General features: G+C 44.8%; 1 protein-coding gene across 3 annotated transcripts; it reads right to left on the bottom strand.

The window, feature by feature from the left end:
- Positions 1 to 47: 47 nt before the first annotated feature.
- On the bottom strand, positions 48 to 22159 carry LOC124003811 (retinoblastoma-like protein 2). Of its 3 annotated transcripts, XM_046312420.1 has the most exons (22): positions 21820 to 22159; positions 20300 to 20430; positions 18122 to 18322; positions 17796 to 17860; positions 16395 to 16523; positions 14412 to 14572; positions 14247 to 14311; positions 13751 to 13922; positions 13408 to 13571; positions 11870 to 12086; positions 10935 to 11072; positions 8029 to 8193; positions 7722 to 7833; positions 7338 to 7589; positions 7126 to 7169; positions 6907 to 7008; positions 5684 to 5860; positions 5147 to 5218; positions 1296 to 1395; positions 924 to 1180; positions 417 to 596; positions 48 to 237 (listed from the first exon to the last, which is right to left on the bottom strand). In XM_046312420.1, exons 1-22 carry the CDS (start codon positions 21955 to 21957, stop codon positions 70 to 72), a joined length of 3210 nt encoding a protein of 1069 aa, XP_046168376.1. In that variant the 5' UTR covers positions 21958 to 22159; the 3' UTR covers positions 48 to 69. The 3 variants fall into 3 exon arrangements, with proteins under 3 accessions (XP_046168376.1, XP_046168367.1, XP_046168360.1); XM_046312411.1 differs by having other exon boundaries at positions 417 to 590; positions 6907 to 7169; XM_046312404.1 differs by having other exon boundaries at positions 6907 to 7169; positions 21820 to 22158.
- Positions 22160 to 23743: the final 1584 nt, after the last annotated feature.

Genomic DNA, 23743 nt, shown 5'->3' with positions numbered 1-23743 from the left:
TTCTATCATGACCATCTAGTGACTAGCGACTTCAGCCTGTGGTGTGGTCTGAAGGGGTTGTGTCCTGCCTCAGTGGGAGGAGCTACGGTCGTTGGCCACGTCCTGTAATCTGCGGAGCAGGGCCGTCTGGTTGTCCGGACACACCCTCTTGGGCGATGGCTCTTCCTCAAGCTGCATGCTGCGCTTCTTGGTGGGCGTCTCCCCGGTGCGGATCATACTGTTGATCTCCGCCAGGCGCTGCACAGACAGAGATAGAAATCATAGACACAGGTCAGGGGGGGGGGGATTCATCATCATCACACGTCAGGTATGGTATGATTAAAGACTCACTGTCAGGGTTTGAAAAGTACTGTGCTGAATCAATGTTAACCAGCATACATTGTGTGCATGAGTATGTGTATGTACTTGTGACTCACGTTGGATGGGCTGCTGCAGATGTAGTAGAAGATCTTGTCCCGTGCGGTAGAGGAGGGGGTGGGGGGGCTTCCAGTAGTCTTGTGGGGGGAGATGTAGATCGAGTGGTTGTGGGACAGAAGGACCCTGCGAGGGGAGCTGGTCCTCAGGGAGGGGTACGGGCACAGGGGAGGAGACTGCACCTGTCACAAAAACATTATAAGAGTATAGGCAGATACCTATTCAAAACATACATTACATTTGTTAATGTCATTTTCCTCTCCATCCCTCACTCTCTACCTCTATCCTCTCTTGCTTTTAACAAATAGGTTTGCAGAATAGAGTGAAGTTTGTAAAGATACTAGCAAGAGCAGTGTGCGGGATTCTCTTTTCTTCTAAGTTTGTAAACAAAACTCCTACTTTTTCTCCTCTTTCATCTCTCCCTTTCCTATCTTTCTCTCATTTCCTCCCTTGCAACCCCTGTCCCAAGCTCCCCCCACCCGCTCCCTCCCTCCCTCTCACTCACTCACCCCTGCAGAGGGCGAGCTGGGCGAGTAGCGGAGGGCAAAGTGACGCATCTGTTTGATGTAGACCCGGTTGTAGAAGTGGATGAGGTCTCCTCGCTCCTCCTCCCCCACCACTCCCCCCTCCTTATCCTGCTCCTGGGAGGGAGGGAGGGATGAGGAGGTGGAGGGGGCCAGGGTGGGGGTGGATGGAATGTTGCCAGGCTGCGAGGCAGGTAGGGTGCTGGTGGAACACATGGGCACCGGGCTGCTGTCAACACTCCCTGAAGGGGGTAAGGGGGAAATAGACCGAGGGAGGGGAGAAGAGGTCCAGGAAAGAGTTTGCGTCTCAACATGTAACCCAGATCTAACACAGTGTATGTGTGTGTGTGTTCTTACCCTGCTTCTGGCTGTTGTCTGTGGGAGAGCTCTGTGTGTTTCCCACACTGCTGCCCGAGAGACGTTTCTTCTTCCCAGAGATCAACACACTCCGGTAGACCTGGTAAAGAAAATCACACACAACCAGTGGTTCCAGGGCTGCCAGAAAAGGTGTGGTGAGGTGTAATTTGCACTTTTCAATCAGTTTAATTCATCGACGCAAAGCATTAAAGAAGGAGGAAAAGTGCTTTTTTTGGACCGATTTGCCTCATGATTTGTAAATTTGCACACAATTTATCTGTCCTTCACATCGGAGTGCTGCTGTAGGCTCTTTGCGTGTCTTGACCAATCAGATTCATGGAAATCGCAGGTCACGCCGGGCCGGGAACAACACTCAAGGCGCTCCCTCCACTTTCCTCCGGTATTTATTTAGCAAGCATCACCCCTGACAGACACAAGCAGCAACTCTTACATAAATGTAGCAGCCTATACACCTAAACATTAGCGATCTTACACGCTGTATTACATAGAAAGGAGACCATTTTTCAGTCTAATCAACTGTAGGCTACTAACAACAGCAGCTGCATAGACCCCTTTCTGTTTTTGCAAACATTCCAGCATGAGGGCGATGCGCGCAAGATGGTGGCAGAACAAGGGGGAGTTCTAATAGAACGCCAGCAAAAGAAGTCTCTATTTACGTGTTGATTATGAGTGCATTTCACACTACTTTTGGATCATAATTGGATTAGCATTAGCATTCAACTGCTGCATTCAAACTAGTTATTTTGCAAAGATCACAACCAACTATAATCTTAGCGACTGTTCAAGCAAGAATCAAAACATCATTGTAAGTGTATGAGAAGTAATAAAAACTTAAATCTAGGCTATGTTGAATGGGCACAGATGGCGATGGCTTTCTTACTGCAGGAGTTTGGGACGTCAGTGTGTCATGTACTGGAAAATGGTCTATAGCCTAGCCTACTATGACAGTCTGAGAACATTTCTTACTTGGCCTACAGTTGCATATGGCAGGATTTACGATGCAAACCTGCATAAAGCAAGCTCAGCACAAGAACCCCCCCCCCCACCCTGTCCTTCTTTAAAATATAATTCATATGAACAGGTTCAAGGTTGCTGCAGTTTGACAGGGTTTTTATCCACTCCGAGGCCAGGAGTTGTTCCAGGAGTATTTTTAAAATCATGTGACCTTAATAGAAAAACTCTGATCCATAATAGCCCGTATTAAACCATTTTTACAACAGATTAATCACGTCATACCGTGTAGGTTCACCATACCTGGTTAGGTTACCAGATCAGGAAAAATCAAGGGCCCCAAATATAACAAAAAAATGCCACACCACTCTGGGACCTGTGGTGCCACCTCTGAGTGGTTCCTTGACAGCATTAGCACTATTTGTGAACATAATCCAGTGTCCAAAGGGGGAAGAAACAGTGACGCTGTCACAGTACTTTTGCCTCAGACTAGGGCTTGAAGTTTTTCCTGGTCAGGTCAGGAAAATCTCCTGGCCCTAGCCATAAGAGCTATACACTAGAGGACTGATAGGGGGCGCTGTATTGATGCCAACACACCTTGCCACACTCTTGCCACTCCGTCACCATTGTCACATTGACCATCGATGATAATGGGGGCTTGTTCGGCCCGCCTTTTCTTGTTTCCTTTTCCAGCTCCTTAGTCTTGATCATATTGAGGGAGAGGTTGTTGTCCTGGCACCACACTGTCAGGTCTCTGACCTCCCCCTATAGGCTGTCTCATCATTGTCGGTGATCAGGTGACCACTGTTGTGTTGTCAGCAAACTTAATGATGGTGTTGGAGTCGTGTTTGGCCATGGTGGAACAGGGAGTACAGGAGGAGACAAAGCACGGACCCCTGAGGGGCCCCAGTGTTGAGGATCAGCGTGGCAGATGGGTTGTTGCCTACCCTTACCACCTGGGAGCGGGCCGTCAGGACGTCCAAGATCCAGTTACAGAGGTGATAAGTCCCATGTTCCTTAGCTTAGTGATGAGCTTTGTGGGCACTATGGTGTTGAACACTGATCTGTAGTCAATGAACAGCATTCTCATATAGGTGTTTGTTTTGTCCAGGTGGGAAAGGGCAGCGTGGAATGCGATTGAGATTGCCTCATCTGTGGATCTGTTGGGGTGGTATGCGAATTGGAGTGGGTCTAGGGTTTCCTAAGGTGTTGATGTGAGCCATGACCAGCCTTTCAAAGCACTTCATGGCTATCGACGCTTCCTTCGGCACATGGACTAAAGTGATCTGCTTGAAACATGTAGGTATTACAGACTCAGTCAGGGAGAGATTGAAAATGTCAGTGAAGACACATGCCAGTTGGTCCGCGCATGCTTTGACTACACGTCCTAGTAATCCGTCTGGCCCTGCGACTTTGTGAATGTTGACCTATTTAAACGTCTTGCTCTCATCGACTATCGAGAGCGTGATCACACAATTGTCCGGAACGGCTGGTGCTCTCATGTATGGTTCAGTGTTGCGTGCCTCAAAGCGAGCTAAAAAGGCAATTTAGCTCATCTGGTAGACTTCTGTCACTGGGCAGCTCGTGCCTGGGTTTCCCATCGTAGTCTGTAATAGTTTTCAAGCCCTGCCACATCCGACGAGCGTCAGAGCCGGTGTAGTAGGATTCAATGTATTGGTGATTTGCCTGTTTGATAGTTTGTCTGAGGGCGTAACGGGATTTCTTATAAGCGCCCTGATTAGTGTCCCGTTCCTTGTCTGAGGGCCGTATTGAGAGAGTCACTGGTACTTCCTGTTTTAGTTTTTGCTTGTAAGCAGGAATCAGAAGGATAGAATTATGTTCAGATTTGGCAAAAGGAGGGCGAGGGAGAGCTTTGTATGCGTCTCTGTGTGTGGAATAATGGTGGTTTAAAGTTTTTTTCCCCCTCTGGTTGCACGTGACATGCTGGTAGAAATTTTGTAAATTTGATAAGTTTGCCTGCATTAAGGTCCACAGCCACTAGGAGCGCCTGTTTGCTTATGGCCTTATACAGCATCGGTTTGTGGTGGTAAATAGACAGCTATGAATAATATAGATGAGAAGTCTCTTGCTAGTGAGGTCTACAGCTTATCATGAGGTACTCTACCTCAGGCATGTAATACCTTGAGACTTCTTTAATATTAGAAATCGCACACCAGCTGTTATTCACAAACAGACACACACCCCTACCCCTCGTCTTAATAGACGTAGCTTCTCAGTCCTACCGCTGTTAGGAATACCCAGCCAGCTCTATAGTATCTGTGTCGTCGTTCAGCCACAACTCGGTGAAACATAAGATATTACAGTTTATAGTTGGTAGGATATTCTTAAATCGTAGATCATCCATTTTATTTTCCAGCGATTGCATGTTGGCCAAAAGTACAGACGGTAGCGGAAGTTTACTCATTTGCCTACGAATTATCAGAAGGCAGCCCAGCCCGACCTCCACCCCTTTTTTCTCCATCTTTTCTTCACACAAATGTCGGGAGTTTGGGTCTGGTCTCGAGAAAGCAGTATATCCTTCGCATCGGACTCATTAAAGAAAAAATCTTTGTCCAGTTCGAGATGAGTAATCGCTGTTCTGATGTCCAGAAGCTCATTTCGGTCATAGAAGACGGTAGCAGCAACATTATGTACAAAATAATAATTTAAAAAAGTTACAAACAAGACAACAAGAACATTTAAAAAATAGCACAGTTAGTTAGGCAGCCATTCCCTCCGGCACCATTATTCGTCGGAGGGGATGAATGAGTAGGTGTGTCCAACCTTTTGACTGGTACGTATATATACACACATACGTGTCTGAATACTTTTCAAATGCACTGTACATCATTGCATAAGGCCCTACTAACAGTACTCACGCTGCTGCTGGCCTGGGGCTGAGAGCGATAGCACTTCATGATGTTCTGGAAAGACTTGTCCTCTTTGGTCACCTGCACAACAGTAGAAACACATATACATAGCATGCTACACACACTTCCTGCGACCTTACACACCCACAGTTTATACACACCATGCACGCACATCCATATCCCGCTTCACACAAACAATCCCAATCCGTCCAGGATTTTGCGATTCTGCTCAATTTTGACCAATCGCCACACTATTACTACATAAAACAGTCAAATCATCGCAATATTATCGCATATAACTGTCGGATCACCACACTACAAAAAGAGGGCTCGCAATTTTAACCAATCACAACACTTTTACCACATAAATGGTTCAATCAAGCAACACGTCAACAAATGTTTCCCTCGTCAGTGCATTTTCGTGATAAAATCCTTTCACATTGCCGCAGCAAAATCGAGCATTTTGGCCCGCAACGATCACAAACAAAGTTCGATGAAATCCTGGAGGGACGGACATCCCCCCCCCCACACACACTCTAACCCTACCTTGGTCATGACGTAAACTGCACACATGAGGAGCTGGTCTAGGTGTCGGTCCATCATGAGCTCTGTGCATTGCACCAGGGAATACTCAAAACACGTCCAGATCTTCCTCCTCAGCTCACTAGAGATGTCCAGCTTGGCACACAAGTCTCTCAGACGCACACTGGCCATGTGGTACACCTGTTGGTGGTACAGAGCAGGCACAAAACAGTACCAGGGTTTAAGTCTTTAAACTCAAGCAAAAATCCATCATTGATGGTAAGAAATGCTACAGTTGTGGGATTCTTAAAAGGTAGGGTTGAATCTGGCCGCATATGGCACAGAGGGCAGAAACAGAATACTAGGATGGATTTAAACTATTCTGAACAAAAAATTTAAACGCAACATGCAACAATTTCAAAGATTTTACTGAGTTATAGTTCACATAAGGAAATCAGTCAATTGAAATAAATTAATTGGGCCCTAATATATGGATTTCACATGACTGGAAAGGGGTGCAGCCATGGGTGGGCCTGGGAGGGGATAGGTACACCCACTTGGGAGCCAGGCCCAGCCAATCAGAATAAGTTTTAACCCACAAAAGGGTTTTATTACAGACAGAAATATTCCTCAGTATCATCAGCTGTCGACGATCCTGCAGGTGAAGAAGCCGGACGTAGAAGTCCTGGGCTGGCGTGGTTACATGTGGTCTGCAGTTGTGAGGTCAGTTGGACGTACTGCCAAATTCTCTAAAACACTGTTGGAGGCGGCTTGTGGTAGAGAAATGAACATTCAATTTTCTGGCAACAGCTCTGGTGGACATTCCTGCAGTCAGCATGTCAATTGCATGCTCCCTCAACTTCAGACATCTGTGGCATTGTGTTGTGACAAAACTCAGTACAAGGTGCACATGTGTAACGATCATGCTGTTTAATCAGCTTCTTGATATGCCACACCTGTCAGGTGAATGGATTATCTTGGCAAAGGAGAAATGCTCACTAACAGGGATTTAAACAAATATGTGCACAAAATTTGAGAGAAATAAGCTTTCTGTGCATATGGAACATTTCTGGGACCTTTTATTCCAGCTCTTGAAACATGGGACCAACATTTTACATGTTGCGTTTATATTTTTGTTCAGTATACTTCCTCCCTATCCAAAAGATGAGATTAGTTATATTTCTAACGTGCCTGAACTATCCCTTTAAATTCAGTGACAAATGGAGAATATGTTTGTGTGCCCTTACCTTGCGGAAGAACAGCGAGAGGGAACCCTTTTTCTGAGGCTTGTTAGTGGACAGGACCTGGGCTGCCAGCTTCTTGATTGGTTTACTGGTGGCGGGGCTGCCCTGTGGGGCAGGACTGTTCAGGGTGGTGGTGGTCTGTGGTTGGCTGGTCAAAGTGCCAGTCAGGGACTGGGCAGACAGGGGCTGGAGCATGGCCGTGCCTTGTCCCGTCACACTCACCTGGACAGGGATGAAGGTGATGCCCCCATTCTCATTGGCTATTCCTGCAGAGGTCAGAGGGCATGAGATTTCTCATTAATAACCTGCATCAGACATAAACCCCAATGTACAATGCATATAGGAGTCATATACAGTATCATTTGGCAGTAGGGGCAAAGGTGTACAGAAAACCATAATGTCATACTGTACAGTAATGAATCTGCAAACGTCACCTTGCACAGGTATGGTGACCGTCTGTCCGTTGTTAGCGGTAACCGTGGCCGTTGCCATAGTGACCACTGTTTGTCCGGCAGGGATGGTGGTGGTGACGATGGCCTGGGAGGTCCTGACGGTGGTGGTGGTGGTGGTGGAGGAGGGGTCCGATGGGGTATCGAAGGAAGCGTCCACAAACAGCCGTCTCCTGGCTGAGCCCGTGGGCGGGGAGCTGTAGCGTTCCAACAGGGTGGTGGGAGAGGGAGAAACACCTGGGGCGAAGTGGGGAGAGAGGAGGTAACCAACTGACTACAACCTGTTGACTGACTGACTATTTGAATGAGTTATTGCACAACTGACAGACAAATTGACCTCCTGACTAGCTAGCAAGCTAAATGACTAACCTTTCCCACCACTGTTGGTGCTTAGGTCAGTGCCATGGTTGATAGGGAAGAGAGGGGCACTGCCAGCACTGCTGTCTCCGTTCCCATCCTCCAGGTGCTGCGGTGGCATCACCTGAACGTCAATGAGAAAGATTGTTATTTTGTTCTGATTTCCATCCAGTCCAACTTTTTCAAGACATTGATTTCAGAGTTACTTTGGGGCCAAATGATTCGGCATGTGTGCGAGAAGTGAAACGTGGCACCATTTTCTTAGCTGTGCACGTGATGAGTAGGGTGGGGATAAGGAGGGGTGCTGTGGATGTCCTACCTCCTGGCAAGCTGGTGGCTGGTTCTTGGCCTCCCTGACGCTGTCCCACAGCGGGGATTCCCCCCTCCAGGCCAGGCTCTCCAGGACCTGCTCCTCCACCTGGTTGAGATGCTTCACTACCTCCCTGAACAAGCCCTGCTCTGCCCGTACTAGCACCTCAATCACCTGAGATATATTACACAGATATGCATGAACGCACGCACGGAAGCACGCATGCACGCATGCACAAACACACACAGACAAAAAGAGGAGAAAGTTACATACTGTCTAGTCACACACATAGCCTGCATCCATAATGGGTCTGCGACCAAACGACCACCCCTCATCACTGTCAAACGCTCCCTAAAACACTTTCTAATCGACCAGGCCGGCATATCCTAGAATGACATTGACCTCATCCCTGGCTATTCTTTAAAAGTGCCTTCCTCACCATCTTAAATAAGCATGCCCCGTTCAAAACATTTAGAACTTGAAATAGATATGTCCTTGGTTCACTCCAGATCTGTCTGGCCTTGACCAGCACAAAAACATCCTGTGGCGTTCTGCATTAGCATCGAACAGCCCCCGTGATATGCAACTTTTCAGGGAAGTTAGGAACAAATATACACAGGCAGTTAGGAAAGCTAAGGCTTTTTCCAACAGAAATTTGCTTCCTGTAGTACTAACTCAAAAAAGTTCTGGGACACTGCAAAGTCCATGGAGAATAAGAATACCTCCTCCCAGCTGCCTACTGCTCTGAGGCTAGGAAACACTGTCACCACCGATAAATCCACTACAATTGAGAATTTCAATAAGCATTTCTCTACGGCTGGCCATGCTTTCTACATGGCTGCCCCTACCCCGGTCAACTGCCCGGCACCCTCCACAGCAGTCCGCCAATGCCCCCACCATTTCTCCTTCACCCAAATCCAGATAGCTGATGTTCTGAAAGAAAATCTGGACCCCTACAAATCAGCCGGGCTAGACCCTCTCTTTCTAAAATTATCTGCCGAAATTGTTGCAACCCCTATTACTAGCCTGTTCAACCTCTCTTTCGTATCGTCTGAGATTCCTAAAGATTGGAAAGCTGCCACGGTCATCCCCATCTTCAAAGGGGGTGACACACTAGACCCAAACTGCTACAGACCTATATCTATCCTACCCTGTCTTTATACGGTCTTCGAAAGCCAAGTTAACAAACAGATTACCGACCATTTCGAATCCCACCATACCTTCTCCACTATGCATTCTGGTTTCAGAGCTGGTCATGGGTGCACCTCAGCCACGCTCAAGGTTCTAAACGACATCATAACCGCCATCGATAAGAGACATTACTGTGCAGCCGTATTCATCGACCTGGCCAAGGCTTTCGACTTTGTCAATCACCACATTCTTATTGGCAGACTCGACAGCTTTGGTTTCTCAAATGATTGCCTCGCCTGGTTTACCAACGACTTCTCAGACAGAGTTCAGTGTGTCAAATCGGAGGGCCTGTTGTCCAGACCTCTGGCAGTCTCTATGGGGGTGCCACAGGGTTCAATCCTCGAGCCGACTCTCTTCTCTGTATACATCAATGCTGTTGCTCTTGCTGCTGGTGATTCTCTGATACACCTCTACGTAGACGACACCATTCTGTATACTTCTGGCCCTTCTTTGGAGACGGTGTTAACTAACCTCCAAACGAGCTTCAATGCCATACAACTCTCCTTCCATGGCCTCCAACTGCTCTTACATACAAGTAAAACTAAATGCATGCTATTCAACCGATCACTGCCCGCACCTGCCCGACCGTCCAGCATCACTACTCTGGACAGCTCTGACTTAGAATACGTGGACAACTACAAATACCTAGGTGTCTGGTTAGACTGTAAACTCTCCTTCCTGACTCACATTAAGCATCTCCAATCCAAAATTAAATCTAGAATCGGTTCCTATATCACAACAAAGCATCCTTCACTCATGCTGCCAAACTTACCCTCGTAAAACTGACCATCCTACCAATCCTTGACTTTGGTGATGTCATCTATAAAATAGCCTCCGATACTCTACTCAACAAACTGGATGCAGTCTATCCCAGTGCCATCAGTTGTCACCAAAGCCCCATATACTACCCACCATTGCGACCTGTTCGCTCTCGTTGGTTGGCCCTCGCTTCATACTCATCGCCAAACCCACTGGCTGCAGGTTACCTACAAGTCTCTGCTAGGTAAAGCCCCGCCTATTCTCAGCTCACTGATCACCATAGCAGCACCCACTCTTAGCACGAGCTCCAGCAGGTATATCTCACTGGTCACCCCAAAGCCAATTCCTCCTTTGGTCTTCTTTCCTTCCAGTTCTCTGTTGCCAATGACTGGAACGAACTGCAAAAATCTCTGAAGCTGGATACTCATATCTCCCTCACTAGCTTTAAGCACCAGCTGTCAGGGCAGCTCACAGATCACTGCACATGTACATAGCCCATCTATCTACCTACCTCATCCCCATACTGTATTTATTTATCTTTCTCCTTTGCACCCCAGTATCTCTACTTGCACATTCATCTTCTGCACATCTACCATTCCAGTGTGTAATTGCTATATTGTAATTACTTCGCCACCATGGCCTATTTATTGCCTTTACCACCCTTATCTTACCTCATTTGCACTCACTGTATATAGACCTTTTGGTTATTTTGTTCTACTGTATTATTGACTATGTTTTGTTTATCCCATATTTAACTCTGTGTGGATGTAACGTGTCGAAGTGCTATGCTTTATCTTGGCCAGGTAGCAATTGCAAATGAGAACTTGTTCTCAACTAGCCTACCTGGTTAAATAAAGGTGAAATAAATCAAATAAATAAAACACACTCATGACTAACACACACACTCGTGACGAGGACAATCACACATACAACCACACAATACAGATATAAGTACAAGCATGTACCTTGTAGAAGTGGTATGCGGGGAGCTGGAAGATGTGTATGACTCGTGGGAAGTCCCCTGGGGGTCGGTAGGAGAAGATGACAATCTCTAGACAGCAGGCCAGCAGAGAGCGCTGGAACACATCCTGCTCCAGAATACCCTAAGGACACACAACAGAACAAAGGGTTTATTGCTCATCCACCATCGAGAACAAATTATTTTCCATATTTTACAAGCAGAACTGGCAGTACAAGCAATATCTCAACATAGAGCCCAATTTAAACATATACTGTGTACAAAACATTAGGAAACACCTTCCAAATATTGAGTTGCACCCCATTTTGCCTTGTGAACAGCCTCAATTTGTCTGGGTATGGACTCTACAAGGTGGCTAAAGCGCTCCACAGGGATGCTGGCCCATGTTGGCTCCAATGCTTCCCACAGTTGTGTCAAGTTGGCTGGTTGTCCTTTGGGTGGTGGACCATTCATGATACACTCGGGAAACTGTTGAGCGTGAAAAACTCAGCAGCGTTGCAGTTCTTGACATACTCATACCGGTGCACCTGGCACCTACTACTATACCCCATTCAAGGGCACTTAAATATTTTGTCTTGCTCATTCCCCCTCTGAATGGCACACATACACAATCCAGGTCTCAATTGTCTCAAGGCTTAAAAATCCTTCTTTTACCCGTCTCCTCACCTTCATCTACACTGAATGAAGTGGATTTAACAAGTGACATCAATAAGGGATCATAGCTTTCACCTGGATTCACCTGGTCAGTCTGTCATGGAAAGAGCAGGTGTTCCCAATGTTTTGTACACTCTGAAAATACAATACCGTAACTTGGACCTTTGCATAAATCATGCTTTGACGTCAATGGGAAATGTGTGTGCAATTTCTAGTTAGCTACAGCAAACTGAGCTGAGCTAGCAGGGTAGCGCAGGTGGGACTCACAGAGAGGTCCGTGTCGCCCAGTCTCTCCTTCTCCTGGTCAATGACGGCCTCCAGGGTTTTATAGTAGAGCGCCTCCGCCAGGCGGAAGTACTTCACTGCAATGTCTTTCCCCAGTCCTGCGTTCTCCTCCCCTTTGCCCTCAAAGTGCTGACAATAGACCTGGCACATGTCCTTCAGCCTAGTGGAGATGGTCTCACTTGGGTCTCTGGCACACGCCCTGGAACAAGATAGAGACAGTTACTGATAAATCACCCTCCAAACTCATACTTACACCCCTTACACTGTTATAACACCTTTCATGGCTCAAATACTAACAACCTGAAATGAAAATAGACAACTGAACTCTTCCGTGTGGTAACAATATAAGGATGGGTGAGTATTTGAAAAGGTAAGGCCTTTCCAATACATAAAACACTAAACAATAACAATCTGTATGTGGTTCACACACACACAGAATGTGGAATCTGACTGGCCACCCAAGTGGCCCCTCCAGAGATTTTGAGTTAGGTTGTCTCTGAATATATTGATAATTTTGACAAAGATGCACACCTTCAGCAAGACTCATCAATCTCACCGGAAAAAGAATACAATACGAGCAGGGGCAAACAGCGCCCCTCTGCCTTTGTATGTGTAGCTCATGTATCTGATGCCATCTGGCCAAAAAGAGTATGACATGTTATATTATTTTTGACCAGACAGCATCAGATACATGGGCTACAGATGCTAAGATGGAGGGGTGCTGTTTGCCTCGCTCGGATGCTTTCTCTGTTGAATTAGACTCAGCCTCTTGCAAATCAAAGGAGAATGATGAAACATGGATAGACACAAATGAGAAATCGCATTAGAAAAAGGGTTTATTTTTTTATTGTAACATTTTTGGGGGACGCCTGGCTTCCTTTGGCATCCATGAACACACACCACTGAATGTCATTATACTGATGGTGTTTGTAATAGGATGTCCCTTTCCATTCAAGTGGTGGGTGCACAGTGCACCGTTCGGATGCTAGACTTATTTTGGAGTAGACGAAAGTGCATAGGTAACCTACATTTTGAAGTGATTTGTTAAGACAATCGGGGGGAAACTGGTTGTGTTCATGACACATTAAAAGGTAACACATTTTTACAGTTAAATTACATGTCTTTACCATGAAGTCCATCAAAAACAAAGTACACACATAGGAGGTCCTGTTAAAAAAAATAGAGACCCTCTAAATGTCACGGTATAATAAGCACTTTGGATGCCACTTTCAAGAGAATTTACTACGGTATGCTAATACCCTTATATAAAATCACAACCTTGAATACAAACACTGTAACAAGGCTTTTGGTTTAATTGATTTATGATTTATTGAACAGGGAAATGTACCAAACCTAAGCTGAAGCATTTCACCTTGCTTCGATTAAGGTTAAAAATGTTTTGGCCCCACAAAACTGGGTCTGTGCTCCACCTTGGCCACCCCATTAAAAAATGTTCTGGGCCACTGGTGTGGTCGTGTGCAGCATAGGATATATTTTATTATTTGTATTGTGTGCAATACCTCAGTAAGTCTGTGAGTCTGCCACTGGGGCGGTGTTTGAGTCCTGTGAGCAGGCTGTGGAGACGGCCAACACTCTGCATGGCTGTAGATACCGGCGTGCCCAGACAGTTGTCCTGGACATACTTAAGACCCGTCAGGGGAGTAGACACCTTCAAGGCCGAGGCCTACAGGACACACCAAGGGGACATAGCAAAGGGATTACTGTACATTTTCATTGAGTCCAAACTTAGACACAAGACGTGCATGTGCGTTTATGTGTTACAGTAATCATAATAACAGCAGCACATTTCATATATAACTAGCAATAATGTATAATAATAGTATAATAATGTGTGCGTCTTACAGTCAGACTGCTGTAGAGTCTGTATGCGGAGGCGTCCTGGTTCTTTACTCCCACACAGAGACAGGGGCCTGGTGTGCCAATGTCTTCATTGGCCCCCTCTCCCAGGAAGATCCTCTCATCCAGACCCCCTGTGGCTAGAACATGCTCCTCGTACACACGCCCCATGGACGCACTAGACAAACACACACACACACAAATACACTGAGTATACCGAACACTAGGAACACATTGACCCTCAGAACAGCCTAAATTCATCTCAATTGTCTCCAGGCTTAAAAAATCATTCTTTAACCTATCTTCCCTTCATCTACACTGATTGAAGTGGATTTAAGTGACATCAATAAGGGATCATGGCTTTCACCTGGTCAGTCTATTTCATGGAAAGAGCAGGTGTTCTTAATGTTTTGTACACTCAGTGTATATGAAACGTTGAATATTACTCAGAAGACTATCAATATCTGCTCTGTGAAGAGAGACAAGATAAGGTTTGACTTACAAACTGTCTCCAAAATTCATAGGATCGAAGAAGCCAGTCAAGCTATCTTCTTTCCCTTTGAGAATCTGTTGACACAGAAAATCCATGATGAGACAAGGAAGACAAGTAGATTGTGTAGGACTACGGTGTGTGTGTAGGACTGAGGTGTGTGTGTGTGTGCCTAACCTTCTTATGGAAGAGCCTCTTGATGAACGGTTTCCAGAAGTGTTCCTTGACCCCCTTGGCCTCCAGCACCAGGCCATCATGCAGTTCACACAGCTGTTCTATGAAGCAGTAAGGCCCTGCAGTAGGCTTGTAGTCCTTACTGTGGAAGTCCTCGGGAAGGCCTGTAGATCAGACGAGACATAGCAGCTTCCTGCATTAGATGCAAGTGATAAGGTATTACAGTAACTATGCAGTAACACGGGAAAGGACCACAGAGATTGAACATACTCTACGTACGGATCATGTGAGTAACCACACATGTATGCATGCATGCCTGCACACACGTACACATACTGGTTGGATACTATGAATGTTGTTATCTGTAGGAAGATAGGGAGGGTATATTCAGTGCATTCGGAAAGTATTCAGACCCCTTGACTTTTTCCACATTTTGTTAAGTTACAGCCTTATTCTACAATGGATTACATTGCCCCCCCCCCATAAATCTACACACAATACCCCATAATGACAAAACAAAAACAGGTTTTTTTGCCATTTTTTCAAATGTAATACATTTTAAACTGAAATATCAGATTTACATGAGTTTTCAGACCCTTTACTCAGCACTTTGTTGAAGCACCTTTGGCAGCAATTACAGCCATGAGTCTTCTTGGATATGATGCTACAAGCTTGGCACACTTGTATTTGGGGAGTTTCTCCCATTCTTCTCTGCAGATCCTCTCAAGCTCTGTCGGGTTGGATCTCTCATCTCTCCAGAGATGTTTGATTGGGTTCAAGTCCGGGCTCTGGCTGGGCAACTCAAGGACATTCAGAGACTTGTCCTGAAGCCACTCCGGTGTTGTCTTGGCTGTGTGCTTAGGGTCGTTGTCCTGTTAGAAGATGAACCTTCGCCCCAGTCTGAGGTCCTGAGCGCTTTGGAGCAGGTTTTAATCAAGGATCTCTCTGTACTTTGCTCTGTTCATATTTCCCTTGATCCTGACTAGTCACCCAGTTCCGGTCGCTGAAAAACGTCCCCACAGCATGATGCTGCCACCACCATGCTTCACTGTAGGGATGGTAGCAGGTTTCTTCCAAACATGACATTTGGCATTCATGCCAAAGATTTCATCAAACCAGATCATATTTTTTCTCATGGTCTGAGTCCTTTAAGTGCCCTTTGGCAAACTTCAAGCGGGCTGTCATGTGCCTTTTACTGAGGAGGGGCTTCTGTCTGGCCACTCTACCATAAAGGCCTGATTGGTGGAGTGCTGCAGTGATGGCTGTCCTTCTGGAAGGTTCTCCCATCTCCACAGAGGAACTCTGGAGCTCTGCCAGAGTGACTAACGTGTTCTTGGTCACTTCCCTGACCAAAGCCCTTCTCCCCCGATTGCGCAGTTTGGACAGGCGGCCAGCTCTAGGAAGAGTCTTGGTGGTTCCAAACTTCTGCAATTTAAGAATGATGGAGGCCAATGTGTTCTTGGGGACGTTCAATGCTGCAGAAATGTTTGGTACCCTTCCCAGATCTGTGCCTCGACACAATCCTGTCTCGGAACTCTACGGACAATTCCTTCGACCTTATGGCTTGGTTTTTGCTCTGACATGTACTGTCAACTGTGGGACCTTATATAGACAGGTGCGGTGCCTTTCCAAATCATGTCCAATCAATTGAATTCACCACAGGTGGACTCCAATCAAGTTGTAGAAACATCTTAAGGATGATTAATAGAAACAGGATGACCCTGAGCTCATTTTCTAGTCTCATAGCAAAGGGTCTGAATACTTATGTAAATAAGGTATTTCAAAAAAATATAATAATAAATGTACAATTTTTTTTTCTAAAAACCTATTATCACTTCGTCATTATGGGGTATTGTGTGTAGATTGATAACGTAACAAAATGTGGAAATGGCCAAGGGGTAGGAATACTTTCTGAATGTACTGTATGCATAGGGGGTGAGAGATGGGAGGATAGGGAGGGGATATCGGTTTGGGCCGGGAGGTCACCTTTGAAGTTGGGGTTGAGCAGCTCCTTCCTGGTGTTACACAGCAGAGCGTTGGAGAAAACCAGGTCCAGAGCACACAGCAGCAGGTGGTACGAGTTCACCAGGTCATCACTGATCATAGGGAAGTTTCCTGGCAGGGGAGGGAGAGAGAAGAGACATTGAAATAATCATAATAATAATAATAAGTAGGATTTTACACTACTTTTCTAAGACACAAAGATAGTTTGGCACAATGATCTGGCCCTAACAATAAAGCTTGTTGAAATGAATTGATCTGAAAGATAGAGATGTCTCGTGTTGACAGCAGAGTAGTGCTGGTAGCCTCAAACCTTGATTTAGATTATTTCAACTACGTCCAAAGAACAATGGATATCACAGTATACTTACCAAAGTCACCTTTCACCTAATTCAATTAACAAAACTAGTCAAATCAAATCAAATCCAGTGTAGTATGTGTGAGGACACTTAGAAAAAAGGGTTCCAAAAGAGTTCTTCGGTAGTCCCCATAGAATAACCCTTTTTTGGTTCCAGGCAGAACCCTTTTTGGTTCAGGTAGAGCCCTTTAAGGTTCTAGATAGCACATTTTCTTCCAAGAGTGTAGAGTCTAGTGAGTGTGCATAGAGCAAGTGCAAGGATGTCAGTGCAAAATAATGAAGATAAATAAATAAATAATAAAAAAGGGGGGCAATGTAAATAGTCTGGGTGGCAATTTGATTAACTGTTCAGCAGTCTTATGGCTTGGGGGTAGAAGCTGTTCAGGAGGCTTTTGGTCACAGACTTGGTGCTCCAGTACCCACTTGACGTGTGGTAGAAGAGGGAACAGCCTATGACTTGGGTGCCTGCAGTCTTTGACAAGTTTCAGAGCCTTCCTCTGATACCAACTGGTATAGAGGTCATGAATGGCAGGAAGTTCGGCCCCAGTGATATACTGGGCCGTACGCACTACCCTCTGTAGCAACTTGCGGTCAGACGCCGAGCAGTTGCCATACCAGCCAGTGACGCAACCTACCACCGCCGTGTTGCAGGCAAACTTAATGACGGTGTTGGAGTCGTGCGCAGCCACGCAGTCTTGGGTGAACAGGGAGCACAGGAGGGGACTGATCTGGTTGTGTGTGTGCGTGCGTGTCTTTTGAGTTCTTATTAAGGATTAAGGAGCTATAAAAATTACATCTATTTGCCCTGGCCTCTGTTCTCCTGCTGATGCCAACAACTCAGTGCAGTCCTTGGCATGCCCAGTGCCCAATGTAGAGTAGCTAGTCCTTGTCAGTTATACTTTGTGAGTAACCAAATAGTGATCACTTCACATAGCCTTCAAACTGGACCCCACTAATCCCTAGTCCTTTCCCCTCTGTCCTCCACCTCTTTTCCTGTCTTTTGCCATGAACAAAACAGAAGTACTCACCTTTAGCGTTGACAAACAGAATCCAGCAGAAGTTGAAGACTTCAGCGACGGTGCAGGGATGGCGCCTAAAATCAGAATAAGTCGGCGGTCAGTCTGGTCAAGGAGACTGACCGCTGTGCTCAGAGATCTCACGATCTGGCTGGCACCAGGATGGAAACAATTCCATTTGTACATTCTAGCCATTTAGCAGATGATCTTATCCAGAGCAACTTACGGTAGTGAGTGCACACATCTACTTGGCTTTGTTCAAGAGTGGTCAAACTGTTGTAGAAAATAGTGATTTGTCAGAACATCATAGCGAGCTACAGTATCAACAACTAACTCACCTCTGTTTGCGGCTCCTGTGGACTCTGGGTGGGTCGTCAGAGGGTGCCTTAAAGATGGCTTTGAATATGGGGATATATTTCTTGAAGATGACGGCGGAAATTGTGAAATTCCTCTCCAGCTTCTCCGTGCTCTGGCAAAAGTCTTGGGGCAGACTTGCCATGTCCTGCCATTTCTTCATCTTGTTAAAGAACTCAATGAGGCTGCAATCAGAAACAGGGCAACTCTTTGAGAATTGACAGTATTTTCCAGGTCAATAAATTATATATTACATAGGACAGTTATGTTGTTAGTAGATGTGTGGGTCCTTGTTCAGCATTACACAAATAACCAGGTTGGAATCAGAATCCAAGAACTAAGCAAGAAACCATATGGACTGCTATGCAAATCTATGGAGGACTTTGTGTGATAGTCCGTTAGTAAGTGACAGTGGGGCAAAAAAGTATTTAGTCAGCCACCAATTGTGCAAGTTCTCCCACTTAAAAAGATGAGAGAGGCCTGTAATTTCCATCATAGGTACACTTCAACTATGACAGACAAAATGAGATTTAAAAAATCCAGAAAATCACATTGTAGGATTTTTAATGAATTTATTTGCAAATTATGGTGGAAAATAAGTATTTGGTCAATAGCATTATTAATACTTTGTTATATAACCTTTGTTGGCAATGACAGAGGTCATACGTTTTCTGTAAGTCTTCACAAGGTTTTCACACACTGTTGCTCGTATTTTGGCCCATTCCTCCATGCAGATCTCCTCTAGAGCAGTGATGTTTGGGGGCTGTTGTTGGGCAACACAGACTTTCAAGTCCCTCCAAAGATTTTCTATAGGGTTGAGATCTGGAGACTGGCTAGGCCACTCCAGAACCTTGAAATGCTTCTTACGAAGCCACTCCTTCGTTGCCCAGGCGGTGTGTTTGGGATCATTATCATGCTGAAAAACCCAGCCACGTTTCATCTTCAATGCCCTTGCTGATGGAAGGAGGTTTTCACTCAAAATCTCACGATACATGGCCCCATTCATTCTTTCCTTTACACGGATCAGTCGTCCTGGTCCCTTAGCAGAAAAACAACCCCAAAGCATGATGTTTCCACCCCCATGCTTCACAATAGGTATGGTGTTCTTTGGATGCAACTCAGCATTCTTTGTCCTCCAAACACGCCGAGTTAAGTTTTTACCAAAAAGTTATATTTTGGTTTCATCTGACCATATGACATTCTCCCAATCTTCTTCTGGATCATCCAAATGCTCTCTAGCAAACCTCAGACGGGCCTAGACATGTACTGACTTAAGCAGGGGGACACGTCTGGCACTGCAGGATTTGAGTCCCTGGCGGCGTAGTGTGTTACTGATGGTAGGCTTTGTTACTTTGGTCCCAGCTCTCTGCAGGTCATTCACTAGGTCCCCCCGTGTGGTTCTGGGATTTTTGCTCACTGTTCTTGTGATTATTTTGACCCCACGGGGTGAGATCTTGCGTGGAGCCCCAGATCGAGGGAGATTATCAGTGGTCTTGTATGTCTTCCATTTCCTAATCATTGCTCCCACAGTTGATTTCTTCAAACCAAGCTGCTTACCTATTGCAGATTCAGTCTTCCCAGCCTGGTGCAGGTCTAAAATTTTGTTTCTGGTGTCCTTTGACAGCTCTTTGGTCTTGGCCATAGTGGAGTTTGGAGTGTGACTGTTTGAGGTTGCTGATAACAAGTTCAAACAGGTGCCATTAATACAGGTAACGAGTGGAGGACAGAGAAGCCTCTTAAAGAAGAAGTTACAGGTCTGTGAGAGCCAGAAATCTTGCTTGTTTGTAAGTGACCAAATACTTATTTTCCATCATAATTTGCAAATCAATTCATTAAAAATCCTACAATGTGATTTTCTGGATTTTTTAAATCTCATTTTGTCTGTCATAGTTGAAGTGTACCTATGATGGAAATTACAGGCCTCTCTCATCTTTTTAAGTGGGAGAACTTGCACAATTGGTGGCTGACTAAATACTTTTTTGCCCCACTGTATGTGGGGCACATTTAAGGCCAGTTTCCTGGACACAGATTAAGCCTAGTCCTAGACTAAGAGGCCCGTTTTATGTATAATTTCCATTGAACATCCTTTATTAGTCTAGGATTAGGCTTAATCTGTATCCGGGAAACCGGACCATAGGGACTCGTGCCTGGGCATTACGCACCTTTGTTCTGAACAGCTGAGGATCCTGGTCAGAGAGACATAGTTTCCCTCCGCGGTGCCTTTACCCACTGTTGGTATGGCTGTCCTGCAGGCCACATAGAGAGCACAGGCTAACCAGTGTAGCTCACTGCCCTGTAAGAAAGGGGGATGGAGAAAGAGAGAGGGGGGGGTGTTACTTTTTCTGTCCAAGGCTCTATCTCACTATTAAGGATACTAATTAGAGCTGGTGGGGCCAGAGGAGATAGGCCATGTTAGAAATTCTCCCCTCTAGTGGTTTCTTCTGTAATCCCTATTCCTAATTTTCTGTCGAACCACCTCCAAATAAACCATACACAGATACAGCAGATGGCTAATCCTTATGAGGAAAGGTTTGTGAATAAGGCACATGCACAATGCAGACTTTTATAACAACCCTGATATTCATAACTATACCATATTTAAAAAAATATCAAGTAAGCTGGATCATTCAGTGTTAGGACCAAAGAGCAGCGCCCCCTTTTCTAGACCAGGGGTTGCCAACTTAGAGGGTGCGCCCCCCATATGGGGCGGCAATGTTCCGTTGGGAGGTGCGGGACCTTCCTTGATTTGAGGAGTAATTTTTTGTTTGTTTTTATACTGATCTAAAAATAAGAAATAATTCATCTACGATGCTTTAATTAAGCTAAAAACAAGAGGTAAAATGAGAGAGGAAGACTTGACTCTAATGCACATGGGGGAATATATTTGTCTCAATGACATTCAGAAGCTGAGCAACAACCTTCTAAAGTCAAGGAGTCAAAGAAATGGGACTTTGCATGGGAAGCAATCTTATATATATGTGTGACTCTGTCGCTATCAATTGATCTATTCACTTTATGTAAAAGAGGATATGCATCATTAAATAGAGGGTTCATTTAAATTCTCTTAATAAACATATTTGGTAGCGGAATAACATTTGGGGAAATAGGGTCTAGAGTTTATTTACAGTAAGCATCATTAAAGAGCCTACCTAAATAAAGAGCGAACCTAAAAGATGTCATGATGTCTTGTTAAACTATGGAGTTTGCAGGAAATTAGCTTCAAAAACAAAACCCTTTTCCTTGGTCCCTCAAATAAAATGTAAAAAATCAAGCTGGTGGTGTATTTAGTATAAGGTATCTCGAGAAACAAAATTTTGTAGTGACATTTTTTAAATGTGAAAAAAGGCGCCCTGGGGGGAAAAGGTTGAGAACCTCTGACCCCAGTTAACCTTGTCCTATTCTAAACCATGAGATTGGTCCGCCTCTAAAACTGACACAGACCGGTAAACTCCTCCCCTTTCCACAGAAAAATATCACAAATAATGGAGTTTTATATCAAATATGTATGTAAAACTACAAACGTAATACAAGCTGCGTCTTTAAATATGAAATGAGACGACGTAAAATGTCGGTCGTGAAAGGTAGAGGCAATGCTATTCTGCAAGTGAAGCCTGTGGTAAACCGGTTGCCAAAATGGCTAAATGTATATTACTGTACAATATACAAAGCAAAACATATTTACCTCTAATGTGTAATTTTTGCTTATGTTTTCGTAGCTCTTCCATGCTTCGTTGCTCGCCTCCTCGTCCATATTCAAAGCTCGACAGAGATCTTCAAACCCCTGCCTTGTTTTCTGCAAAAAGTCTTCCTCCTCGTTCATTTTGACTGTTCCAAAGGGTACACAGCAAATAGATTCGGGTCCAAATTACAACGCAGTTGCAAAGCAGAGTCGACTCAAGCGCGGTTTGTTACAACGTACATATAAACAATGTTACTATTCGTATTGTGCGATCCAATATACAGTGGGTGCTATACAGTGTAGCCATTTAAATGTCCTTTGAGTGAAAGCTACTATCTTGCGTAGCAGATTACGGAAAAGACTTGCGTAGAGTACATGAGCGATAGAAAACGTGACATTGTTGACGGTATTTGCTTGGTGAATACGATATCAACCGTACTAGGGGTTTCCGCCCACAAAAAATGCGTTTCCAACCTTTAATGGATGAATACCAGTCATTCAATACAATAATACTTCCGGCTGATTATATCATTCATACCAGTTTTTTGTGAGATTTTTTAATCATTCATGCCATGTTCAACAACGTAAACCAAACCACTGGCGATTTTAGCATGTACATCTTGGCGCAAAAAATATATATATTTTAGACGCATGCCAGCAAAGCCTTTACACCACACAACACTAAACAATACATGAATCGCCCTATAACGGTGACAAACGGTACCCACAGACTGTTAGGCCCTACATAAAGCTGTCCCAACGGCATAGTCCCAACGGCATAGTCCCAACACCTTACCACTGCCTTGCCTTGTCTGGCAGCTAAACAGTTCATTCAGCCTCATTTACTGCCCTTTAAAAGACATAGCTGATATGGCTGACTTGCTTAAACAAATGTGGTTTCTACTGACAATTGAGATGTAGAAAATATGGCATAAGGAGATGAGGCAATGCATAATTTCGATGAAGACATTAATGAGCGAGCTAGGACGGACATAGTAAATATAACTATTTATTTAATTTATGATTTGATTTGATTTGATTTATTTGTTAAGCACTTTTGAAACAAACTGTGACAGAATTCAGAACATGGAACATTCTTACAGTATTCTTCCTGTACACCAAGTCAGAACCGTAGGATAAATAATTTGTTTATTTTTTATTTCACCTTTATTTAACCAGGTAGGCTAGTTGAGAACAAGTTCTCATTTGCAACTGCGACCTGGCCAAAATAAAGCATAGCAGTGTGAACAGACAACACAGAGTTACACATGGAGTAAACAATTAACAAGTCAATAACACAGTAGAAAAAAAATGGGCAGTCTATATACAATGTGTGCAAAAGGCATGAGGAGGTAGGCGAATAATACAATTTTGCAGATTAACACTGGAGTGATAAATGATCAGATGGTCATGTACAGGTAGAGATATTGGTGTGCAAAAGAGCAGAAAAGTAAATAAATAAAAAACAGTATAAAAACAGTATGGAAATGAGGTAGGTGAAAATGGGTGGGCTATTTACCAATAGACTATGTACAGCTGCAGTGATCGGTTAGCTGCTCAGATAGCAGATGTTTAAAGTTGGTGAGGGAGATAAAAGTCTCCAACTTCAGCGATTTTTGCAGTTCGTTCCAGTCACAGGCAGCAGAGTACTGGAACGAAAGGCGGCCAAATGAGGTGTTGGCTTTAGGGATGATCAGTGAGATACACCTGCTGGAGCGTGTGCTACGGATGGGTGTTGCCATCGTGACCAGTGAACTGAGATAAGGCGGAGCTTTACCTAGCATGGACTTGTAGATGACCTGGAGCCAGTGGGTCTGGCGACGAATATGTAGTGAGGGCCAGCCGACTAGAGCATACAAGTCGCAGTGGTGGGTGGTATAAGGTGCTTTAGTGACAAAACGGATGGCACTGTGATAGACTGCATCCA

The sequence above is a fragment of the Oncorhynchus gorbuscha genome, linkage group LG02, assembly GCF_021184085.1.
Source record: "Oncorhynchus gorbuscha isolate QuinsamMale2020 ecotype Even-year linkage group LG02, OgorEven_v1.0, whole genome shotgun sequence".
In the NCBI taxonomy this organism is placed as follows: Eukaryota; Metazoa; Chordata; class Actinopteri; order Salmoniformes; family Salmonidae; genus Oncorhynchus; species Oncorhynchus gorbuscha.
The sequence above is the reverse complement of the archived record's forward strand: the minus strand, read 5'-3'. Positions and strand labels throughout refer to the sequence as shown.